The sequence below is a fragment of the Tetrao urogallus genome (assembly GCF_951394365.1).
Source record: "Tetrao urogallus genome assembly, chromosome: 6".
Taxonomy (NCBI): domain Eukaryota; kingdom Metazoa; phylum Chordata; class Aves; order Galliformes; family Phasianidae; genus Tetrao; species Tetrao urogallus.
The window spans coordinates 37,127,623-37,153,670 of record NC_136819.1 but is presented as its reverse complement, the minus strand read 5'-3'; the positions used below and the strand labels follow the sequence as shown (position 1 = coordinate 37,153,670).

The window sequence follows — 26,048 nt, the reverse complement described above, 5'->3', positions numbered from 1 at the left end:
ACTTTGTTGTTAATTACAAGTAATCCTGACTCTGTCATGAGGAACTAATCTGTTTCTAGTAGAAAATGTTTATGAGTATATAAAGTACATATTAACCACATATAATTCTATTCTTATGAATTTGTGAATTAAAAGACCTATTAACCTCATTGAACTGGAAAAAAAGTTCACTGACAGTGTTTGAAATGTTCAGCTCCCTTTTATTTATTTTTCATGGCTTGGTACAGTACCACAAGATATCAATGCCAAAAGAAACTGAAACTAAGTGATCAAATATTTTGTTTGTTTAATTTTAAAAATTAACTCCATCTTTTACTTTTGCCTAGGGATAACAGAGAATGGGGAGCTAAAGATTTGGAAGAATATTTAGCCATGATTTAAGCTTTTAATTTCCATCTTGAGAGAGACTTAAAATAAAACCTTGCATTTGGACAACGTTGTTGTTGTGATGCCAGTATAAGACAAGCAAGGTTTATGCAGTCATCAAACTCAAGCAAGGGAAAACAAATGATCAGTTGCTTATTTCATGCTTGTTTTGAGTAAAAATCCAATGTTTGATTTTACCAACAAGTAACACACACACACAAAATTGCCATTCAAGGGGTTTTTATTTTCCCCACAAGAGGACTATCGAGTGGTTTGTTACTCAACTTGACCAGCCACAAGTAGCTGTTCCAGTAGTGGTGAGGTATCCCCTTGCTTACACATAATGAATAAACGAATGAAGAGGAGAACAACATTTATTTACATTCATTTCTGTGGCTTATTTGGTTAAGGAGACTTGTCTAATAATAAATGCAGAGGACTGCAAGTCATATTTTCCTGGTTCTATTGCTGGTTTAGCTGCTGATCTGTTTTTAGCTGTTTAAGCATTTGTACTGCCAGTTAGAATAGGACATTAGATAAGAATGGGAGTGGGAAAAAATAAAATTTTTGGGAGGATCATACAGTATGAAAACTGATATATTTCTACCTGAAAACATTTCTCAAGATCCATCTCAAAGACTAGAGAGCTATTAAATGGTATGTTCTGCAATCTGTCTGGTCAACAAGCTTCTAATGGTTGAGCATCCTCTCCTTTACTGCCCAATAGTAATTTTTCAAAGCTAAGACACTGTACTTTACAGCTGACTTTCTGTCTACCATCTCTTCTACTTTTGTCTCCACATGTTTTCTGCTGGATTCTAGATTTTTTCAGCTCATTTCTACTTTTCTCGGCGGGGACTAACGTTGAGAGTGATTCATGCAGGCAGCTGAGGGAAAATGGAGCTAGGCTGTTTGCAGCTGTTTGCAGTGATCATCTGAGTAGAGGGTTGAGAAATCTTTAGTGGTAGCTGTAATTGTAGTGCCCCAGAGCAATGCATAGCTCCAGAAGATCTCTTCCTAAGTTGAAAAATTAGTAAATTTGAGTCGTCTCCATCATTCTTGCTGAAGCTTAGAACCTGATAATATTTGTTCCAGAAATCCCAAGCTATTTCCATTTCTTCAGCCTATTGCATTGCATTCCTACCTGCATACGTGCACACCTGTGACTTATTTAGACAATAAGAAGGCTGATTAATAATATCACAGAAGGGTGAGTTTTTTAATGTCACTGCTCTCCTGGCTAGATATTATGCTGCGTGTCAAGTTAGACCGAAAACTGAAGAACTGAAGAATCAGGGCTGTTTCAGGTAACAACTGTGGCAAAAAAAAAAAAAAAAAAAAAAAAAAGGATAAATGCCTGAAACACATGCCTCACTCAATGATCTTTTTCTCTCCTTCAAAAAAATTCCCCTAAATCTTTTGACTGCCTGCAAAAGATGTCAAAGGGCATGATCTCACAAACACAAGGACCACAGATCCTGTTGAGCATCACAGGGTTGAAATGGTTTGGGATATTCATTGAGTACACCCTGGTACATATGGAAGTAGAGAGGACTTCTGCCATCTGCTCGTCAGGTAGACATGGCAGGCTTAGCAACTCTGCTCGCTCAAGAATTTGCTTCTGTCCTTGCTGGCTTCAGCAAGCATCTTACTCATGGCTAAAGTGAAGAGGGTTATTCTGCAGTTCACTCTTCTTTCAAATATTTGACATATTATTTGTTTTAAAACTGACAAAGATGGCCCATATCCACAAAAAAAGATGGTGCTATGCCCTGGCACTAGGATCTGTGCTTTTGAATCAGGTACTTTTATTCTCAATAAACAGATCAGAAAACACTCTAGGTGAAAATGCAGAGGATGAGATTTATATCTTTTGATCCTATCATGGAACAAGGCACCCTCTAACTCTTCAAACAGCTTCAAACAGCTTGGCAGTGGCCAGGGAGGATAAACACTGAAGAACATGGCTTTTCAACCTTCTAACTAAGGCAAGATGTTGGCAAGAGTCATGGATTCCAGATCCTGTTTTAATGGGTGTTTGTTGTAACATGTATCAAAAATGCTGAAACTACTGGATCTGGACATGAATTCCACACCTTTTTGTTTTTGGAGAAGTGCCTCAAGCATCAGCAGTCTTGAGGATACTCTCTGTTTTATAGTCTTTGCCTAAAATGTTCCAAACTGAACTGTTGTGAATGGGGAACTGAAATCTATAGATAGGTGGGTGGTAAGGGATGTTAGAGCATTATATTTAGGGGATGCAGATTTCATCTGCCCAAGAAGCCTGTGACATATTAAAAATGTAGATTCTAGTGTCTTGTCAGATGTTTCAGGCAAAAAGTGTGAAGCATTTCTGAGAATCTAAATTTTGACTTTGTTCCTATATCTTCCTTAACTGGGGCCAAGGACTTCCCTAACAGTCACTGAAATTAATAGCATTTGAGTACCCAGAAGGGAGCAGGTTTCCTGTTTGCTTCTTGGGGCTTTAAATGCAAATTACTGGGTGAGTCTAACTCTCAAACTATTGTGCCAGCAATCCTATAACAGTGGATTGGATTTCATTTTAAAGTCCCTAGTGTACAGGTAACCTGCTGCCATTGTAACTTGGGAAACCATGAACCAAAAATACGGTACCTGTAGGTGTGAAAATTCAGCTTAGAACTTAGAGCATAGATATTGTGCTATTACATGGAAGTCATTTAGAAAAGATATTGAAATACTGTTTTTGTTTTTTTTTTTTAACTTCTAAAAATGCATTTTTAAAAAAGTCCAAGCGTTTCACAAGTTTGGTTGAGGTGAAAGGAATCCAGTATGCCTGCCAAGGCTTGAAAAGTGATTAAAAAGGAAATTTTGGGATTCAGATTTGAATTTGATAAAAGATCACCCAGTATGCATGAGCTCAGCCTGAGCTGGCCAGATGGGTTCCACCTCCTCTCTGCTGTAAATCAATGCATTACAAAGCCTACAGCTGTGCATCTGCCAGTTGCATGTTCCAATGTCTACTCCAGAATTGGGATGAAGAATAATGGCTTTAGGAGGAAAGTCACAGGTAAAACTAACCATTTTGTTGTTGTTGTTGCATAATTAGTAAGAAATGAGAAGCATCATTGCTACACAGCTGTTTACAACACAGCAACACCCTTTTGTTTATTCAGACACTACACAGAAAATTTTTCTTTTTTCACTGCCTTTGCTTGTCAGGCACAGAGAAGCTGTGTTTAAGCCAGTACCTGGAAGCATTTCCAGCCTCTGGGGCCTGGGCACGTCCGACTCTGACCTCATCTCATATTGCAACAAAATGAGAGCACGAAGAGAGCCTTCTTGCCTCACCCTGCAGCCATGTACCTCAATAGTGGTCCAAGACACAGCCTTCCACCAGTTTCTTTCTTCCTGCTGTCCCCCCAGGTGCTACTGATTGATGGGAGGGAAACCTGAGCATGAGGCCAGATGGGAGCCAGACCATTCAATAGCTGAATAGCCTGACTGGAAAGCAGGAGACCAAGGTACACTGCAGCAAGATATATCCTAGGAGGTGCCTTATGTTCTAGCTCATGTGCAGCCACAAAGTGACTCATGACCAGCAGTAGCTTCTCTACCTGGAATCTAAGCAGGCAAAGGAAGTTACTTAGATCATAAGGTGTGTTTATCGAAGAACATGTGATGGTGTACTTGAAGGCTTTTGAAGTGACTTCTTATTAAATGACAAAGAACTTTGATGTTTTTAATGCAGAAGAGAATCAATAGAGATATATGCAATAGTACATCTTCATACACTTTCGTAGTAAAGTGTTAAAGTGATATACATGCATTTGATACAGTTAAGTGTCCTAGATTACAGGCTGCACCCTTTCTTATTGATGGAGAAAATGTTAAAGGAGAAGTCCTTTTGATGTAGAAAGTTGTAGCCATTTCTCCTAGAACAAGCCAGTGAAAAGAACCATGTTTGTAGAAAACAATGCTTTTTCCAGTGGAAATTACTGCAGGTTATACCCAACTGGGGACAGTAGTATGAATAAACAGTGTGAAATCTGATTTAAAAGAGTCAGTATAATAGGGAAATCATAATGACGGAAGAATTTCAGTCATCTGAGGGAAGAGTAATTCCTAGTAGGTTTCTAATGTGCTTATTTAAAATCTAAGTTATGGTAACTAGTATTTATTACTGTTATTAAGCAGCAAAGATTTTTGTATGGCTGTGTTTATGCACACAAAAAATGGAAAATTGTGGAAGTTAAAAAATAATATGAACGCTTTCAAATTTGGGACCAGACAGAAAACAAGAGTTACCCATTTGAAATCCAGAGAACTTCACAATGCTGCAAGTAAGTAAAAGCAGATGTTGTAAAGTTTAGAAAATCAAGACATTATTTTCCTGTTTCCACTGAATATTTCTAAACACATTATAAATAAGCTTTGAAGTAATACAAAGTACTGTGTTTATTTTGCTGATAGCATCTTTTTATAAAAAACTTTATCAATGCTTGTTTAAGTTATAGACCAAATGATATCTCTGTGGTTAAACTGGCTGTATCTCTTGCAAATACAATGCTAAACTACTTGCAGTGTCTGAGCTCTTCAAAAGCCTATCTGATCTTTTGAGCTTAATTTTAAACAGATTAAATATTGTCTGTTTACAGAATGCAAAAATTAAACTAGAATCTTTTCCAAGTTCCTCAAAATAACATGATTTTCTTATGTTACCCTAAAATGTAGTTTTAAATCAATAAATCATTCTAAAATATTCAGTTATCTAAGTCAGTAAAACACTCTTTTTTTGTGTCTGGCTTGTCTCTAGGTATATACTTCATTTTGGGTAAATATTCAGAGACTTTAATAAGCAAATAAATTGATCTTGATCTGTATTTGTCTGTGATTCTAAATGGCACATACTAAAGATCACATGTATTAAATCTCTTCTGAGAGCCTATTAAAGACTAGCCACTGAATAGCAACTTTGCAAGGGCTGCATCTGATAAGTGAAGCAAAGTGTTTCCAAGCAGCAGTCCTGTATTTGTGTTCATGCGTCGGAGCAGCAGGAGGATTAAAGGCAGACTGCGACTGCAACTTAATCGAATCATGTCCAATAAGTAGCCGGTTTTATTTTGAAAAACAATCCCAATGACAGTGTTGTCATTCCTGAGCTAGTGGGTCCTGAGAAGACTGCCTGTTGAGAACGACAAAGCAATAAGCCGTCTTGGTATTTGTCATACTATGTTAGCATTTATGACACTATATTAATAATCGTCCCTACTGTGAATTCTGCGTGCATAGAAATTCTCACATCAATGGATCCTGAGTTCAAGGAGAGGGGGAAGCATTTTCTCAGGCTTTGCCATGCCTAATGCAAGTTTCCTGGTGGACGGACTGGTACGTGAACTGCAACCAGTGGTTGTTGAGTGGCTGACCATGTGAGAACAGAATTCACCTTCTTTAGTTACCCGCTTGCTTAGGCTAATGTCAGAAACTATGATCTTCCAAGATCTCTTACACGACTGTGGAGCTAATATGTGAATATATTGACTGAAATGAACCAGAAATTTGTCTAGGCTCTGTAAAATTATCATGCACATGGACTCATTTTGCATACCTAAATGACAGACAAGCAAGTATCTTTATTCACTTATGGTATATCCCAAGAACGTGTATGCATGTGCAACATGCAAACTAATTGATCCCAGATAATTTTAGACACTTATATTTGTTTCAGTCATTCTGGGCTCTGCCTGCATGCCTTAGATATAAGTAAGTCTCTGTAGGGTACGCTTCATCTGACCTGTGTTAGACTTGTTTCTTAGATTGAGTCAAAGCATGCAAAACAGTGCTTGTGTTCTGTGTTACTGTGTTACACTACACAGGGAGTCTGAATGATTAGCTCACTAATAGATGTCTGTTTGTTCAGAGGAGTTTCCATAAATGAATCCATGGTTGGAATAGCTAGTTTCCTCTACATCATCTACTTTTCTGAATTTCCGTAGTTTTAGAGTAGGGAAATACTACTCTTTCGTAACTTATTTCATCTGTTCAAGTTACTTGAACGTAAATTGTCCTAGCAGAAGTTAATCATCATTGAATCATAGAATGGCCTGGGTTGAACCACAGTGATCATCTAGTTTCAATGCCCCTACTATGTGCAGTGTTGCTAACCACTAGACCTGGCTGCCCAGAACCACATCCAGCCTGGTCTTGATGCCCAGGGATGCCAGGGATGGGGCATCCACAACTGCCTTGGGCAACCTGTTCCAGTGCTTCACCACCCTCTGTGTGGAAAAATTTCCTCCTAATATCCAACCTAAATCTCCCTTGTCTTAGTTTAAATCCATTTCCCCCTTGTCCTATCACTATCCACCCTTTTAAACAGCCGTTGCCCCTCCTGTGTGTAAGCTCCCTTCGAGTACTGGAAGGCCACAGTGAGGACTCCCTGGAGCCTTCTCTTCTTCAAGATAAACAAGCCCAGTTCCCTCAACCTTTCTTCATAGAAGAGGTGCTCCAGCTCTCTGATCATCTTAGTGGCCTTCCTCTGGTCCTGCTCCAAGAGCTCTACATCCTTCCTGTACTAGGGGCCCCAGATCTGGATGCAGTACTCCAGATGGGGCCTCACAAGAGCTGAGTAGAGGGGGACAATCACCTCCCTCTCCCTGCTGGCCACTCCGCTTTTAATGTAGCCCAGGATACAGTTGGCCTTCCAGGCTGCCAGTGCATACTGCTGGCTCACGTCCAGCTTCTTATCCACCAGCACCCCCAGGTCCTTCTCCACAGGACTGCTCTCAAGGGGTCTTTCGCCCAGTCTATGTGAACACCTTGGATGAATTAATTACTTCATTAATGATCAACAGAATAGTAGTATATGCAGGTTTGAGATACTAAGCTCAGAATTTGAGACATCTCACTTTCCTGAAAACAGTGCAACTATATGTAAACCTTTCTTTTGCTGCCAGAGTGATTCATGTTTTGGTGTCTAATCAGCTCTTATGTACCATGGGTAAGTCTTGAAATAAGCCTAATGAAAAACCTCAGGAATTAGAAAGTTAAACCATAGGAATGTGCAACGAGGGTTCAGTGAAACAATGAAGAAAATTTTTGTGTCTGTGACAGTACATAAAGAATGGGTGACCTACAGATGAGGCAGAGATCTGCACTAACTCAACTCCTCTGTGTTAAGGGTGCCTCTGGACCTAAAATGGCTCACACTTAAATTAGTTTGGGGTTGGTGCACTTCTGCATACATGAAATGGCTCCTACATGAGGGACTATTAATTATGCTTTGTGTATTGTTTCATCTACAATACTGCATGTATTGGCAAGTGAGAATGCAATGATGGTACATTTTAAAAGGAAAAAAATATTCCTTTTTATTTCCTTTTCTTTCCATTCATGTAATTATCACTTGAGTATTCCTGCAGCTGACAGCATATCTGAAATAACTTTTCTTCAGTCAGGACAACTTTGATGTGTCTGCATATTTCATTTTACTTACTTTTATATTTTTTAATTCAATTATGTATTTTTCTGAAGTACACTTATCTCCAAGCTGCAGGATCTTTCATTCATAGCATTACTGGCACTCCACCACTCACCCTGTACTGTTTCTGTAATTTCTATTTCCATTCACTCTTTGAACATGGTTATAAGAGAACCTTACTGACACTTGAGGTAGGTCAAATCATGGCAAGTGATTGCCTGAACTTGTTAGTCCTTTTTCCCAGTAGTCTGTAGGCCACTTAACAGCAGGACCCATAGATTTTGTTTTTGTTTGCTTTTTACTCTAATGCATAATTACTAGTGTAATAAAAGTAATACAACTACGTGAGTGGACTGAGGACTTGAATAAAGCGCAACTCGAATGAAATGTGCCAATTTTCAGTGATCTAAAGGTAATTTAATTTGGCCTTCTGAGAAAGTCCATTTTGGTTATAAAGAAAAAGTGACTATAAAAGGTTGGGTCTAAGGGAAGAGTGTCATCATGTTTATAAGAACCATGTACTGATAGGAAAATCTCCTTCATCACTGTTTTGTACATGATTTTTTTTGAAACTGGAAAAGTTGTATAAGCAATTTGATTGTAATTTTTAATGAAAAAGTTTTATTAGCATTCCTCACTTTTTCTTGCCTGAATTAGTTCCTTGCATGATTTACTCTTGTTTTCAGAAACACAGAATTCACTTAAATGAAAAAATACATAGTACACATGTATGGTATTAATAGGTCTTTTCTCACCTTTCATCTTCAAAAAGGAATGCATGGGCACAGAATAATCAGTGCTTTGACAGGATGTTTCATATATATTTATATACACATATGGCTGTTGTGCAATAATGTGTTTTAAAGATAATAAAATGTTTGGGGATTATTTTAAGAGCGCTGTTGCTTCGTAATTCTGAGTTGACACTGAAGACATTTGCAGAGAGTCAATCTCACTGTAAGTTATTTTACACTTCAGTGTTTTCCATTTCATAAATAATGTAAGCTAAGACATCATCTAGTGTCTCTTTCAAATCTTTGGACGGGTCACTTCTCAAGTCCTGTTTGGAGCAGTGTAAGAATAGCTTTGAGAGTAAAAGCATGCAACTGTTTTGCTCCTTCTCTGAGATACAATTGCCTATGCCTTTCTGCTCAAAGTCCTATGAAATCATGTCTTGTAGACATAGTTATGAAACGCCTTGTCCTTTAGCTAATCAGCACATAATAGTGGTGCTTTCATACTTCACTATTTCTGTTCCATTTTATTTTATCCTAATAGTAAAACAAGACAACGTAGCATTACTTTTGCATATGTATTTCTTCTTTGTCACATGTGAGAAAAATCCTATAAAATAATTCCATAATCTTTTTATCCATTAATGAAAAAATTATGGTAAAGTCAAACTGCACTTATGGGTAGATTGTCTGAATTAAAAAAAAAACAACCAACCCACAACACCCCAATTTAGGAAGCTCTTACTTATATTAACAGTTCCAACATGTCCATGTATATATATATATGTGGATATTCTGCCTATGTCTTTGCATACTCGACTGTACACTTCAGTTTCCTCACAGAAGTCAGATGTGTCACCGATCTTGAAATTTGTTTTTCCAAATTGCGATATATGTTCAACTGCCTCCTGGCCAGGAGCCAGGGCTCCAGGTAATGTATGTATGCACTGCTTGATGCTGATATTCTCTTGAGGGGAAGGGAATTGAAGGGAAACTCCCAGTCATAAGTGAATTAGCTTATCGATGCTATAGCATTTCATCACAAAACTGTATCATATGGCTTTATCCATAAGATGAATAAAATGTTGTTAGGGTTGTAGCAGTAAATCAGACTAGTCAGGTGCTTTGAGTAAGAGACAGACTTTAGTGTTTCCTAGAATGTTCTGAAAATTTTAATTTATTCACTTCCCAGTGAGACAGTTCAACTGGAGACCCACATTTCTTACTATCAGGTATGGGAGAGAACTGATCTTGTGATGGTTTTTTTTTTTTTTTTTTTTTTTTTTGTATTTATATAATTTTTTAATATGTTTTACTGAGTATTTATTATATGGAAAAGAGGATCAAAGACCTATACCTAACATTTGGTGTGGCAGTTGATATTTACCTTGTTTAGTTTGCCAGTGTGTTTTTTTGTTTGTTTGTTTTATTTCCTGCTGTGTTTTTGTTTGTTTTTGTTTTCTTTATAGTAGAACGCCTGTTCTACTCTCTAAGAGCAATGATAGATGGCAAAGACTTTTTATGAACTAAGGAGTAATTTTTTCTAGGATTTTTCTTGTTTAGTTTAGTGATAACACGTTTCTGGTTTGCTGTACAATTCATCTCAAACTACACTGAGGGGAGGACTGATTCTCATTCTTTGTTGCCAGGGCTTTTACATATGCCACATTCTTAGTGGTGATACCAATGTGACAAATTGCAGAATAATCTGATGAATTGTATTTTACATCCACCTTTGACCACCTCACCTGCTTTCTGCCACTATTCTATTTCCACTGGGATTTATTCAACATTCCAAACCTTGGAGCAGCTTCTAACATCTGCTAATTTAAAAAAAAAAAAAAAAAAAAAAAAAAAAAAAAAAAAAAAGCCAAAGAAAAATTTCCTGCTTTTCTACTAGCCAATGAAATTTCTCTATCGAAAATATGCTGGCCTGTGTGAAAAACTGGGCAATAATCAGCTATACACCCATCTTAAAGCTTAGTACTTTGCATGCCTTCACATTTGGACACTTCTGACTTGAATAAGATAGGATACCTGGAGTTGTCCTGAGATTCTCAGCTTTAAACTTGGATGTATTTACTTATAAAATTCTGTTGGAAGACAGGTTTTAGTTCACACATGAGAAGACAGCCTGTACACATGCTGCTCTTGGTAGAAAGAGTGTTGTACTGCTCAGTACTTGAAAAAAAGTCTTCACATATGGTTACAAGTATTTTTGCTGGAAGCCCTGGCCTTTCAGTACTTTGTATCATTGTTATATTGGTGTTCCTTATTAATGTTTCCAAAAGAATTTATCACTATTCTGACTTTGGAGAGCATGTCTTTATTCTAGCAGGGCATTTCATTGACAGTGTATTTAAGCTTTGGCTGCCTCATGTGCTTAATCACAGACCTATATTTAATCTTGATGTTTTACATTTACTTAGAAACTGCTCTTTGAATCAAGATGCTAGTTAGATTTTGAGCAACTTTTTCAACCTAAGTCATGGGCCATTTAGTTCCTCTTAATGGTGGATCTTATGGGGAGCATGAAACAAGTGGCTTCACAAAGCAGTTAGTTATTTGCAGCTGCACTTTATGAACTGCTTGGTTAATGCTACTAAGGAGAGCAAGCAGCTAAATATGGGACTTCTAATATGAAAAAATGAGAGCACCAGTAAATACGTGCAGTGGTTTGGGACAGCAGCCCGACATCTGTGGTATGAAGAGCTGGCCAGGGAATATGCTGCAACAGGCTATGCTTTACAGTCTGCAGTATTCTTGGCTCCAGGACCTTATTCAACAGTAAAAATTAATGTGCAATATAATGCATTATAGTCACCATTATTGTGAAAATATAATCACATGTGGAAGTATTTAATAACTCTCTGCAAACATGTATTTGCTTTTAAAAACGTACTTATGCACTGGTGTAAAATATTTCTTATTGCCTAGCAGAAAATGTACTTCTGAATATTTTTCTTTCAAAAATATTTGCCATATCTCTTCAAACAAACATTTTGAAGAGATCGCCATTTTTGTGACTCAACCAAAGTGGAACCTCTTGAGCTGCATCAAGCTGTTAGACAAGCCTCTTCCCAGCTGCCAACATTCTTTTTAAAATTGTTGGAGATACGGGGACATACAGAGAAGTAAACAAGAGTAAACATCTTTAATTAATGGTAAGAATACTCAACACACAATTGCCAAGTAGTCACTGGGGGGAAAACACATTTTTTCCACAATAAAATTAGTTACTGAGCTAAATGGCAGACCAATAAAATTAGAAACTGATGTTTTCTAATTGATTTATGAGAGCATACTGAGAAACACTAGAAATTACTCATTATCATTGCTAAATAAATACAAAATTATAACCAAGACCACCAATAAATACAATTCATGCTTTTAGCAGTGATATTTCGATTTTGTTTTTGGAATTAGTTTCAGTACACGGCAGTACAATTACTGTTGTGGCAAGAATAGGACTCATTAATAAGACTCTGGAAATCTGATTTTATTTTATTTATTTATTAAATACTAGCATGCAATGATATTCCTGTTTGTGACATCTCACAAAGCTGTCTGTGTTATTTAAACTTTGTTTTAATGTAATGAATTGTGCTTAAGATGGGTAGAGTTTTGCACGGATGAATGTGGCAAACACAGAGATTGATTAATCAACTAATCAGTTTTTCTTCCTGTGAAAAGATGTGGGGAATATGGAGGCATAAAGTGGAGGAAATGGAAGAAAATAATTCATATGTTTGCAGGTGAAATAGGAACTGAGTACAGAACTTTTTATTTCTTCTATATCTGTTACTGTAAGGTCTCCTGGGGTTTAAGTATCTTTTAAATATATTTTAGTCAAGGATCAAATCTTCCTAATCTTAACATGACGGAGTAACCGGCGTACATAAAGAATCACTTCCTTGTGTAGAAAACATGTTTATTTATCTTTTCAGTATTTGACAATACAAATTTGACAACAATGGTTGGTGTTTTCCTCAAACTTTTCTCTACTCCTTGCTCTGCTTCTTGCATTAAGTAAAAACCATCTGGGAAGATATATTGCACTACGCTATACAGGGATGTGGTATTTTGCAGCAGTCCCAGAATTTCTAAATACTGTGCTTCCGTATTTAGTGAACATTTTGAAAATGGAACAGATATTTCTTAAGTGACCTTACAGTGTCTTTGTGACCATGCAGTTGCTATGATGTTGAGTTGTTCGTGTTTGTTGATTTGTTGTTGTTTTTGTTTTTTTTTTGCTTTTATGTTTAATATAAAATTTCTGCTTTTCCTGGAAATTAGGGGAAGCACTTAGTTATTTACTTAATTGTGCTTTTAACCTGCCATGTGGCAGCAAAAGCAAGGAAAATTTCACATTCTGCACTCTGCTGTCAGCTTTAAAAGCAAATGAACAAGTACGGGGTATCAAATTCACACATCTGTTTTTCCATGGCAAACAAGGGTTACCCAGGATATAACAGTAAAGGAAAAATGGGATGGTCAAATCTGTTTTGAAAATAAGCTACTTCTAGTATTGACTTTTCTGCAGATAACCACTTTAATTGCCACTTCCTTTTTCATTATGTATGAAAGTAATTTAGATTGCTTCAGAGAAGATACCCAAAAATCTTCTGAGCTCTCTTCCAACTAATTTAATTGAAGTCTCCTGTGGGATATTGACCGTCTCTTCTATCTATCTGGATTGCCTGTAATGTAACTAAGAGTGTCACACTGTGCATCATTGTCATCAGTGTTATCTGTCAGACATGCACATGCTTAGCACTTTCTCACTTGTCTTTTAGCACTGTCTTGAATCATTTTGGCTCATTTGCTCCTCAGCAGTTTTTCCAGCAGGGTTTGTCTGTGAGCAGGTTGGCAAAACTGTGGATTACCTGTTTGAAGGTGTGTGTGCTATCTTCTGTGAAGCTGGATGGCTTTAAACATGGTACAGCTTTGTACATCTGCAGCTTGATGTTAAATGGACAGGAAAAATATGTCTGGTCTAGAAACAAATAGGAAAAACACAATTGAGTAGGAAAAACCCCCTACTAAATACTGGGTTTCTTTGAATTATTTGTTAATTTTGTTTGCATATTTAATTAATTTGTTAATTAATTTGTTATTATTAATTAATTTGTTAATTTTGATTGCATATTTATCCAGCCTCCACTGAAATTAATTTAGAGTTACTGGAACTGGATTCAGATGTCACTTGCTAAACTGCAAACTAAACTTATTTTCAAATGCCTTCAATATTTTCAAACACCTTTAATGTCTTTTGGAATGGAAAATTGTAAAATAATTGATAATTATTGAATAAAGTTGTTGGGATACTGTCAATGTTAGAATAGCATTTTTAACAAATGTCAAGACTTTCATTTACTTTAAATTATTATGATATATTTAAATAGATTATACTTCTGGCTGCTATTATTTACTGAATTTTTGATATTTTTCTCAAGTAGCAAATGCCAAAGTTTTGTTTTTCTGTAGTCTGCTTTAATCTCAATGTTTAAATGCCATAATAATAAAAACTGCTAAGTCTTAACACAAATTCCATATTCCATTATATGTTTATGGAAAAAGAACATTCTGATTATACATTTTGAAAAACCTTGGTTTTGCATATATACATTTATGGCCATAACTAGAGAGTCCTCCTTTTTAAATTCTATTAATAAATATATCTATATATTTTCAATACACTATATGCAGATTACTTTACCTTGAATTAGTACTCAGGTTAAAAAAATATATCAAAAATATTTCCTTAATGTAACATATTGTGGCTTTGGACAAAGAGAATGGACGTGTTTTGACATCAAAATGTTTGCCATTTCCTGTTGGTTGAAATTTTGGTTTGCTTACTAAGTTAATATTTAATGTTATCATTGGCAAGGCAAGCTTCTGTAGGAAAATATCAGTGTGAATTTTACTAGTGAGATGGGAGTACAGGCCATAAAAATTCTCAGTTTCCCTTTTAAAAACTTAATCCATTTGTCCAACAGGAATGAATACAGAAGGAGTAGAGGTTTTGAACTTCCCTCACATCTGGGTAAAGGAGTGTATTTTGACTCCAAGCACAATAAAACAATCGTACTTGCTGGTGGTATATGACATAATGACCCAAATATGTTTTTAAAAAATCATTTATTGCTGTACATAAACAGCTAAGTTAGCACAAGGGATGATAAAATAACATTGGTAATTCTTCCTTTAGCTGGGAACCATTGGTGGCCCATTAGGATTCCAGATGTAGCCATGTGTGCTTTTCCATTTGTTTTCTAATGTCTAGTGCTTGGACCCTTGGTACCTTGGCTGTGGTTGTCAAGCATGTTGGCTTTTCAGCTTGAGGTCTTCCTGGAGAAACACGCTGGCCTGGCTAATAGCTATAAAGCAGCTTATTGTCTTGGGCCCAGTTTGTTGGGACTAGCTGGAGTGAGGGCAGCTTTATGTCAAAGGTCAAACACCAGCTTGACCCAGTTTTCTACAGAAAACACTTGCAACTGGACCTGAAAATCTAGGCATTAAAGTATAAGTAACAAGATGTTTTAAAACACTTTTTAAAAGAAGAATTTGTGACAACTTCTGCCTATTAAGAGTGCATTGGATTGCATTCAAGTATTCAAGTTATATGTGGAAAACATTTTCTAATTTCTTTTGCAGGCAATAACTTGAAGTACTAAAATGGAATAATGAAAGAGGGAAAAAATTGCTAGGAAAAAAAAAGAAGTACCAGTGATGCTCTCTCCTTCTACTAAAGCTCAAATTAATCCTTCACTTTTCTTTGCATGAGTTAGGAGTCACAGCTGACTTTGGCTAATGGTATTTTTGTGATGTTGTTGATTTAAGACAAAACACTTAGGACAGCAGATTTATATTAAGCAAAAGCATGGTAAGAGGAGAATTCCTGTTAAATTAAGGTCATGGTGTTGGTACTTATTTATGTAAGGCCAGACTGTCAAATTGTTGTCTTGCTTAGTTCAGCTGAGATCCCTGGGACTGGTTATGAGAGTAGTTCTCTTCTAGGACTAATTGTTTATCATTCTCTCTAAGTGATTTCAAGGATAGTATTTGAATAAGCACTGTCATTACAGCGTACAGTGATATGAACACTTCTATTGAAATAGAAATATAGTGGCCATGTAAAGAAGTTTATATTGAAAAATACTGTGTTTTTAAAAAAAAAAAAACACACACCTTTTTTATACATATATTTGAATACAACTGAGCCCAAAGCAAAGCAGTCTGGACAACCTTAAATTATTTGTATGTGCATGCACATCCTCATTTTGTATGTGTATATATTTTACATAATTACCTACCAGTACAATATAAACTGATCTGAATTTACTATTTTTAAAGATCAGTTACATCATAAAATTCCATTAATCTGTACTGTTTATACTAACTGTTGACTGACATTAAGAACATTCAGATTTTTTTAGCTTTACATCCATCAATTTCAGATACCCATGGGAGCATTTTGGATATGTAAACAGGTTTAAACAAAAGCTTTCCAATACAATTAAGTTAAGCAGTATAGATGCAACAACAAAGTTAGGTGTCTAGACCCACCACCCTATGTAAGTACAGGACACACAAACAGGAATAAACAGAATTCCTCATTTAAGATGCAAAGCACAAAATCATAACCAGAGACTAGCTGTATCCACGTGTCTGAGGAAGTGCTGGTGGCAACTGCTTTCTCGTGACATTCCAGATGAACACTACTTTTAAAATAGGGCAGAGGAACACTGGTGGGAAGTTTTTGGCACGAACAGTCCACATGAAGTCACAAAGACCAGTTGTGAGTCTTTGTGTCTTCTGGAAGATGATTTTGAGAAATGTGGGATCTATGTCAACTGCAAGACTGAGGGCTTGACAGGGTGAAGACCCTTTCTGTCCCCTGGCAAAGCTTCTTGAGCAGCAGAGTACAAGATTCCTGAGTCCACAGCTTGCAAGAAGATGGTTACTGGTGAGTGGTTAGGATCATCATGTGCAATTGGAAATAGCATTTTTTGTTTGCTTTCCTCTCTTGCTATTCTCAAAATAGAATATTATATAATTTATAGGTAGGAGGCAGTGAAACAGAAGTCCTAAGTAGATGATAATGTAGCCTCATCTTGTGTCGTAGTCACCTGAGTAACAAAGAAAATTATCTGAATGTAAAGATTTTTTTTTAAACAAAACTGAGCAGAGTTCCTGGATTTGTAGCTCATGCCTAACTTCTCCCCTGAGCCCTGTGCATTTTCATTACATAGCATATTGTTAACTTCTGTACCATTTACCATGTTTATGTTCCAAATAACCTGTTAAAAGAGGGTTAAATTTTCAAATGATAAAACTATCAGAAGTCTCTGAAGTCTGTTTTGTCAGCAGAAGATCAAAACTAAATACAGAGAGAAAGATCTATTTTGGAAGTTGTAGCAGTACCAACTTTTGTGTGTACGTCTGGCTTTATTTTTTCAGTATGCTCCTCTGTTAGGTGTGTGCTATACCATTAGATTTCTGTAAAGCTTATAGTGAGCTTTGGTGGAGTGTTACTGTTTTACTTTTTCTCTGCTTTAAGCGCGTTAAGTATGAAACTGCAATTGATACAGAATTTTTCTCGAAGAGATCATTTAATATGTATGTATTAAATGTAGTGCAATTTAATCCACTTTAGTAGATTATTCTGAGTTCTCTCCTCCAGTGTTGTGTTGCTACAGTTTCAGAACAGAATAACTTTTTCAGCATGTGAGAGATTGACAATTGGCTAAATCTCAGCCCTTTGATGGCTTTGCAAATTGGAAGTCATGTACCTATCAGTAAAATGTTACTTGAGAACCCACTGAGACTGCTAGGTCAACAGAGGTCTTTGTAGATATTCCCACGTCTTTGTCAAGGTAGGCTACTGAAATCTGCCTGTTTAGAGGCCTCTGTTTCATGCACAGTGGCCTCCAGTCTGCAGATGTTTTGAACTGCTTCTCATAGGAGACAAAGACATTAAATCATTTAAGAAATCCTAAGTGAAGGAAAATGTTTGTTTTCTTTTTTTGCCATTTGCACTCTCTGGCCATCAAAGATCACCATGATGAGCCAGCAGTACTTTGAGGATTTGTGTCACCCTCGACCTTTCATGGGCTTAGTGTGAGCCAGCTGCTGTACAGCTGGGCAGTGATTTGCACTATGTGCAAGGACACTTGCAATTTGACATTGCAGATAGCCACATACTGAAATATAGACAGTAGTATAACATATTTTTTGTAACGTAGCCCAGGATTTATTCCCTCTTTTTGAATCATCTGTGGAAGTTGAAGAGAACAGATTTTACTAAAACTTACTGGTGAAGAGTTTTAAAGAAGCTACCTCTCCCCTTGATCCTTTTACAAGAGAAGCTTTAGAAGCATTGCAGTGCTGAACACTGTGCTCCAAATGTGTGCTGGAGGAGGGAGAAATATGTGAGCCTCTGTTCACTGTCACAGTGGGTCCTCTTTTATTATTGCTATCCCTAGTTTAGGCACAATAAATAATGCGGATTGCAATGCATACAAACTGTCAACAAACAGAACTTAGTGTTGCTGGATCCTGTCAGCACTGTTTAGGACTGTCATTTGAAACTTCAAAATATTGTAAAATTCATTGCATACTGACTGCAGAGATAGTAGCATTTTGATGTTGGATGATCTCCTCTTTATGTATATCAAGCATGTGAAAGTAAAATGGAGAAGGCATCATTGATCTTGAAATTAAAGACACTATGGAAACACAGGATCCCAGCAGGTTGTCACTACTCCTTCATCTTTACAACCTGTTCTTTCTGTGTCACATTTGAATAATATTCCAAATGTAGAAAAGAGTTAGGAACATTCTGGGGAACTAATTTGTGTTTCCTTCTGAATGAAACAGAGAAAATACTGGTTTTCTCAAGGAAAAAAGTAAATACATGTTTTAAAGAATTAACTACTTCATTGCTGTTAACAGAATTAGAAGCTTTTGTATGAGACGTTTTTTACAAGAAAGAATATCCATCTAGTAATAGACACATCATAGCCCTCCTTTTATTTTTTTTTTCTTTTTTTCCCATAAGGAGAGATGAGATTGCATATGAAATTGGAAAAAAAATGTTCTTGATACATAGGCCATGTCTTCCAGACTTTTAAAAGACATGATATGGCTACTGTCTGAAAAAGAACAGTCTCCATTGAATCTACTGCTATGATTGAGAAATCATCAATTTTATCATGCTTCAGAAGAGATGATTGCCTTGATATTACAGCATTCCTTATGGTTGCTTTGTAGAACTGTTTCAGTGAATTTTCAAAACTGTATTTCCCTGCAATATACACAATTTAACAGTTGAACTTCATGGGAAACATTATAGAATAGTCATGTTAAAGATCTTTTCTATATTCCTGGGTGGTGATTAGATCCAAAGAAGGCTAGATCACATTTTAGGATATGAAATACTCTGGATTGATGTACTTCATACTAGCACATACCACATTCTACTTTTACTCTTGAGAAATTAACTTAAATCTGTGAAAGATCTGTGAAAGGCAGATCTTGATGAGCACATTAAGATTAGAGGTGTTATGCAGCTCCTGAATAGAACTGTTTGGAAATGAGTTCATAAAGCTGTCCCAAATCTTATCATCTTATTTTAGAAATTTACATTCTCTACCAGATGTTTCATGTTTTGTTTTGTTTGTTGCTGTTGTTTGTTTGTTTTCCCATGGAAATCAGCAGTAAATATAATTAATTAAAAGCAATAGTAAATAAATTAAGTCAGCTTTATTGAACTAAAATGCTAATGAAAGACTTCTGTCACTTCCATTTGGAGTAAGCCTTCCTCACAATCTACTTAATGATATGAAAATTAAAATGTTCTATTTTACTCTCCTCATGTATGCTTTCTTAAAGGGAATAATTGCTTCATACTTCTATGAATGGAATTGCAGGAATAGAAGTCCTTTAATACATAGAGAATATTTGACTTCTAGCTGTGTCAGCACATGCTGTCATTCATGTATCCAGAGTGTGTTTGCACATAAGAAAATGTTATGCAGTAGGTGATGCAATTGACATCAGATACTGGAACTAAAGAATGACTTTAGATGACCAGATATTTCTTTGGGTCTAGCCTGTATTTGCTAGTAAAGTGCAAAATTTAGACAGGTTTGTACTTCAGAATACATTCAGAGTAAGAAGTAGCTAGAAAAGTGTAACTTAAAAGGATACCGGGGGAAATCCCTAAAAACATGCAAGCTTTGCTTTTAAGTCTTCTGCTTCTGGTCCTGTAAGAGTCAGGGCTGGAGCTCACTGCATTCATTAGTTAGCTAGTACTTATTTCTGGCATTGCCCTAAGTACAAAGCAGCTTAAGATCAGCAAATAAAGATCTAGAATTAATATGCCCTTGTATTTTCCTTTCCTCCTTCAATTCATCTCCTTCTGTCATGGGCACTTCATTCAAAACAGAGTGTAAACTTCATTTTTTCTAGCTGTTTGTTCTGAAATGCTGCTAGGGAGTTTTGTGTGGATGTATGTATTGATGCTTTTCATAGCCAAAGTGCTTTTGTTGGCTTCTATTGTATGTGTATTTAAACAGTGTCAGTGGAAATTGCTCCTTGGCAAAGAATATACAGAAGAGATTTCAGATTGATATTTGTTGCCTGATCTGTGTTAAAAATTCAGACAGGCTTGCATAAAGCCCATTCTAATTTAAAGAGCAAGCAGAGTCCGTTTATTACTAATTTTGCTTGAATCTGTCCAATTATGTTGACATAAAAAAAATGTATTAGCACTGTTTTCAAAAGTATGCTTCTATGGCATGTACTCAGCATTTATCACATTTTTAGACTGTATATATGCAAATTTTGTTCTGGAAAAAAGTTTTATTTGCCCATATTTCAATCAAGGAAATAGGAAACAGAAAAAGAGAATGGTGTTCTGGGTAACACAAGGACACTCTTAAAATACCTGTTTGCAGTTAGTCTGTGTTGAATGACCCTCCATTTCCATTTTTTTTCTGCTAATAATTTACTGAGCTGAATTCAGTATTTATTTGGAGCTGACCTTAAATCACCTGAATCATTTGATTTGAGACTTCTTAAAAGAAAGGTTCAAAAAGAATAATCTTTTTGATTTGTAGTCATTTGCCAAAGATATATTATTGTTTAATAAAATATTTTTCAGTATTACTCTCTTGTTCTTAGAATTGAAGATTCAATCCAGTAAAGTACAATAATCAGTACTGACTCAAAAATTGCAGCTAGTATGTGAGGGATAGCCAGACTTTTTGCTGACTTTCTGGAAATCGTAATTGTAGTGGAAATGCTAAGTCATGGCCTGAAAAAGTGATTAAGCACCTGGTCGGGAGGGAAGGCAAGGCCAACCAGGGGTAGCTCAGGTGCATGTAATTGTCTCTATGGTTGCTGTGTTTGGGCTTGTTCTTATATGCTGTAGCCAGACTTTTCTATCCTGCTCTTATTGTGGTACTTTCCATCTTGTTATGTCATAATAATAGCATGCTGTTTGTAGAACACGTATGATGTTCTTCATTTTATAGGTCTTAAAATGACGTTATGGGTAGTAAACGTGTACTTGAACACTACTTGGTGCCCAACAGGCAGACCAAGAATATTATAGTAGTTAAATTATTAACATAGGCTTTTCATTCATTTTTGCTAGGCATTAATGACACTAAAGTAACTAAGAAAGCCACAATTATGCTGGAGTTAATAGGAGATAAAGCATAATTTGAATGACTTCAACTTAGATTAATCACATGTCTCTCATGATTTCTTTCTGAAGTTGAAAACTTCAGAAAATTAAATTTAGTCATTATCTGTTGTGTGCTGCAATTGGTGTGAAAATCATTTCAGACAAAGTACCCTATAAAAATAAATAAAAATAAATAAAAATAAATAAAAATAATTCTGCATGATAAGTTAGTATGGTAGTCCAGGGAGTAGGCAACTAAGCCAAGATGATTTATGACTGACTCTGTAATTATAAAGTTGTTTTTTAATGCATCTGTGTGACAAGACATTTGTAGTGACTAGAGTGAAATATCATTTGGTTGAAATAGGTATTTTAGTTTTAATTTTTGTATAATTGTGTGTAAGATGAGTAAATAAAGAATCATTTAAAAGGTTTACAGGTAAGTTTTTAGATGGCTACTTTTCCACCATATTTTTATACAGTGGAATATATGACGCTACAGTGAATTAAGAAGTTGGAAGATTTTCATATGATATCCTGTTTCACTAATACAGAATAACCTTGAACCACAGTAGGGTAATAATTACCAAATTTAAAGACAAAGTCAGCCAAACAGCTGTTTTCAGTTTGTTAGGAGATCCATTTGATTTATTCCTTTGGTCAACTTTCATTACTCTATAAGACAAAATTTCACTGGATATTTAACCCTGAATTCCCAGTCTTGTTTGCTGCCTGCTATAAAATTGCATGCTTGAACTGCCACAGCCACCCAACATGTGGGGGAGCTACTGTTTTACACTGATACCAGTTTTCAGTGTAAGTAGTTTCAAATACGAAGTTCATATATCATGTCATCCTGGACATGTATCTACATGCCTATTCTGTCCTCTTCCATGGCAGTAGAGGGGAAAATACCTTAAATAAACGCAATTTGAATAGCTCTTTATCAGTGAACATGGTGGATGGCATCATTGCGAATATGTGGTGTAGAAATTGTTTGACACACAAACTGTTGCACTTTTCTTGTTGGTATTGTACAAAGTCAATGCATCTCTGCTGCCTGAAGTTTCCTATAATTTCCAGGTTTTGTTGCTGTGAAGTGTGAAATGTAACACTGTCCTCTATCTAGCTGTTGGCAGGATGTAACCAGGTCTGTAGTGTTAATGTGGCTTCAGTGTGATGTACTGATAATACAGGGAGACAGAAAGAGTTTGAATCTAGGGACTTAAAATTATTGGGTTCTTTTCCTTGTTTTGTATATCTTTTTCTTACTGTTATTTCAGTTGATACATTCTCTGGCTTTTCTGCCTGCTGTAAGAATGTCTTAGCATATCTGTAAGATGACGGATTTTTTTTGTGTCTGAAGCAGCTGACAGAATCAAGAAGCTTCCGATAAGTTCGTTTACAGTGTGAGTTCCATTCTTGCAGTCTTTTTTTTTTTTTTTTTTTTTTTTTGGTAGTCAAAAAGCAGACACGGGAAAGGGGAACTGTTAAACATATCTCACATCTTTGGAAGTAGTTTAAAACTTGTATATATAAATCAACAATTGTGTATAAAGACATATACACGGAAGTAACATTTTCAGTAACTGCATTTCCTGCCCTTTCTAATTATGTTTTTCCATTTAGAAAAGATAGTACTATGCCTCATTAGTTGTATTCCTCATCAAGCACAGTTAACATTTCTGTACTCTATCCCTCCCTCTACTGCTTCAGAAAAGTCAACCCCTGGAAAATGGGGGTGACAAATGTTGCACTTCTTGTTGTGACTATCTATCTGTGCAGTTGTGATGTGGGAAATTAATACTATAGGTTTTTTGCTTGGCTTTTCTTGCCTTCAAAGCAGTAATTATGTATTAAGTAGAATTTTAGTCTCATCATATCATGTACATACTTAATACAAAAATCGGTTTGGGAGTTTGAAGTTGTCAAGGTATCTGCATTGTAACTTTTAAGTCAATGGATTTTATGTATAGGAAACATGAACTTCTTCTGATTGCTCAAACTGCTAGTTCACTCCACCTTCAATGGTATTAGGTTTTATCCTGATATATATGGGTTGTTTTTTCTTTGAGTGGAGAGACTTCATGCAGTGTAAATACTAGGATGTTAGTGATGCTCTAGCTCTCTGGTTCCACATGAATACTTAAATGATAAACTAATTTTGTAGTTAAAAACGTGTGGCATTCAAATTGCTGTTTGAAAACCCATGTGCAGTATCAAATGACAGAAACAATGTATGACTGAAGGTGATCGATACTTAGGCACCTCCTGAGATCGCTATCCGTAACACTTTCTTATTAAATTGTTATGGCGTCTTGTTATTAAGATTGGTTCTTGGAAATCTCACTCAAGCAAGTTCTATGTGTTGTGGTTTAAAATAGGAAGAAAAAATAAGGATAAAATATTGGAATTGGTGTTTTTTATTTTTGAGTGCTTTCAGCCTAGAAAAAGTGAAAGCAAAGAAACTGGGTTTTGATCCTTTGGCTCTGAAATCCCAGTGTCTCTCTGAGTGTAGGCAAAGTGTCAAGCTAGCCTAAGAACAGTTGTCCTTTGCTGGCTCTTTCTAGAACTTTTTGTACACAAGACAAAAAGGGTGATCTGATGGAAACACTAAAAATACATCTCTATATGTGATTTTCCTGCATCTGACAAGGTTGAGAAGGCTTCATGGGGTGCTTTTTTTCCTCCCAGTTAAATTATAAACTGCAAGTTGAAAGTAGCTGTTCTCTTGTTCCAAGCCTTTAAATCCTAAGCTCTTTTTAAGTTTCTTAGATCGAAAGACAGTGCTGTCTTTCCCTAGTGGTTGTTCCTAGGGTCTCCTGAGGCCTAAGACTGTTCAGCATCCTCAGACTAACTTGTGCACGCCAAGAGGAAGCTTAAACTCAGGTTTTTCTCTTTCTGTGAAATCTGTTTTCATTCTTCTACATTTGCCTCAGCCAGGACCTGAGTTCTTTCTTAGCTTAAGTATGTAGCCTTTCATACTGCAAACAACCCCCCCAGACTATCATCCTCTTTTTACTTAGGCAGTGGTGTGTTAGAATTTCTGTCTGCCTAGATACAGGAAAGGGGGGGAAAAAAAACCCCTCCAATAGCACTTGGAACCCAGAGGGGCTAAATAGGAATTTTTTTAAGGAGTGGGCTTAGCTTTTGGTGTTTTTTTCCTTCAGAACACATCTGATAGTGATCTAATATTGAAAGACTCACAGAAATATTCTTAGGGAGACATGGGCACTAATGTTATAGGATAAAGAATTCCTGAAGTTTAATTGGTAATTCTCAGTAAACAACAGTAAAATGGTTACACTATTTCTGTATGTTTTTCACTCATCAGAAAGTTATACTCTTGCTTCCTTTCATCTCAGGCAGAAAAACCTATGGTTTGGGTTTTTTTTTTTTAGTCAGTTTAGTGTTGAGCTCACTTTCATTGAGACAGGTGCAAACTTCACCAATTCATCACCTTACTTAAGGCAATGAACCAAATAAATGCTCTTTAGAGTGCAAAAAATAAAAATGGAAAAAATTCAACATGGAAAAGTTGGAGAGGGAGCTTTGTGAGAGTATCTCCAGTGGGTACTGAGTGTTCTCATGGCTTTCATACCTTGAGCAGAAAGGGAGAAGACAAATGTTTGTGTTGTTACAGTTGACACACTGATAGCATGTTATTTGGTTAGTGGAGAGTTATGATCCTCAAGATCTATGTAATATTGTATTCTATAATGTAAGCATGGTAAACTTTGTCTCTGTAGCAGATATTTATGCTTTCTGAAGATTGTAAGCTAACATTACTTCATACCCAAAACTAAAGCTAGGGAGCATTTGAGCATCGAGGAAGGACACAGAACACTAGTATATGCTCATTTAAATTGCTTAATGATGCCTATGTAAAGGTGGAACTTCTTGGGGACATTGTTAAATAGAGTTAGTGAATATAGTGGAAAACTATGAATTGAGTCCATACACTGGTATCCAGATTCTGAGGGAAGCAACTGAGCTATAACTTGCTGAGGATTCATTTCAGTGAAGGAACTATTTCTCTAAACAGTAGTCGTGGTGCAAGGCTCAATGAACTTCTGCTCAACTGGTAGGAAAAGTCACTTTTTTTTAGCTTTTATGCATACATTCACATTACATGAGCCTGTAAACATATGGAAGATGACAGCGCTTCATTAAAATCTTTTGTGACAATGATAGGAACCGATCTAGAAAAAATATTTTGAAAAGGATTTGATGTTGCACTGTAGTCTGAAGCAGGAATTCTTATGTCTGCATCACAATGTTTTGCTGTGGATTTCATTATAGGAAATAAGCTTTGAAGCATATTTTGATGTTTTTGAGGACCAGGTTTCTGCATGCTGTATGTAGAAATGTGTTCTTAGTGTTTGCAGACTTGGTACAGTTCAGTCATATAATAGACAGGATGGATGTGAGATCTTGTAGCTGCTGGTTTTGGATGATGTCTACAAAGGACTGTGTTTGTGTACTCATTTGTGTACACATTTTCCTGGTCATTCAGTTTTGGTTTTTAGAGTTTTTCCATTGATGCTGCTCATTCCACCTTTCCTGTCTGACAAAAGCTAAATAGTACAATTTTACTGTTACTAATGTATGATGTAAAGCTGGCAAAACCAGTGATAATCAGCTAGGCACTCTTCCCTCTTTTGCTTAAGAGGGCTGAATGTATAAGAACACACTACACAAACAAGGTTATGTGAATCGATCAATTCCTTGTTCATTTGACAGGAGTGCCCACACAATTTTATGACTGTGGAGCATCTTGCATGCAACA

At 36.2% G+C, this 26,048-nt stretch overlaps 1 protein-coding gene across 1 annotated transcript in view; it reads left to right on the top strand.

Annotated features, from left to right (window-relative positions):
- Positions 1–26,048, top strand: part of SLC25A21 (solute carrier family 25 member 21) — a gene marked incomplete at both ends in the record, with an annotated part of 229,143 nt that overhangs the window by 29,758 nt on the left and 173,337 nt on the right. Inside the window, 1 exon segment of the mRNA XM_079537463.1 lies at positions 9,756–9,791. Coding sequence (XP_079393589.1) covers positions 9,756–9,791 — 36 coding nt within the window.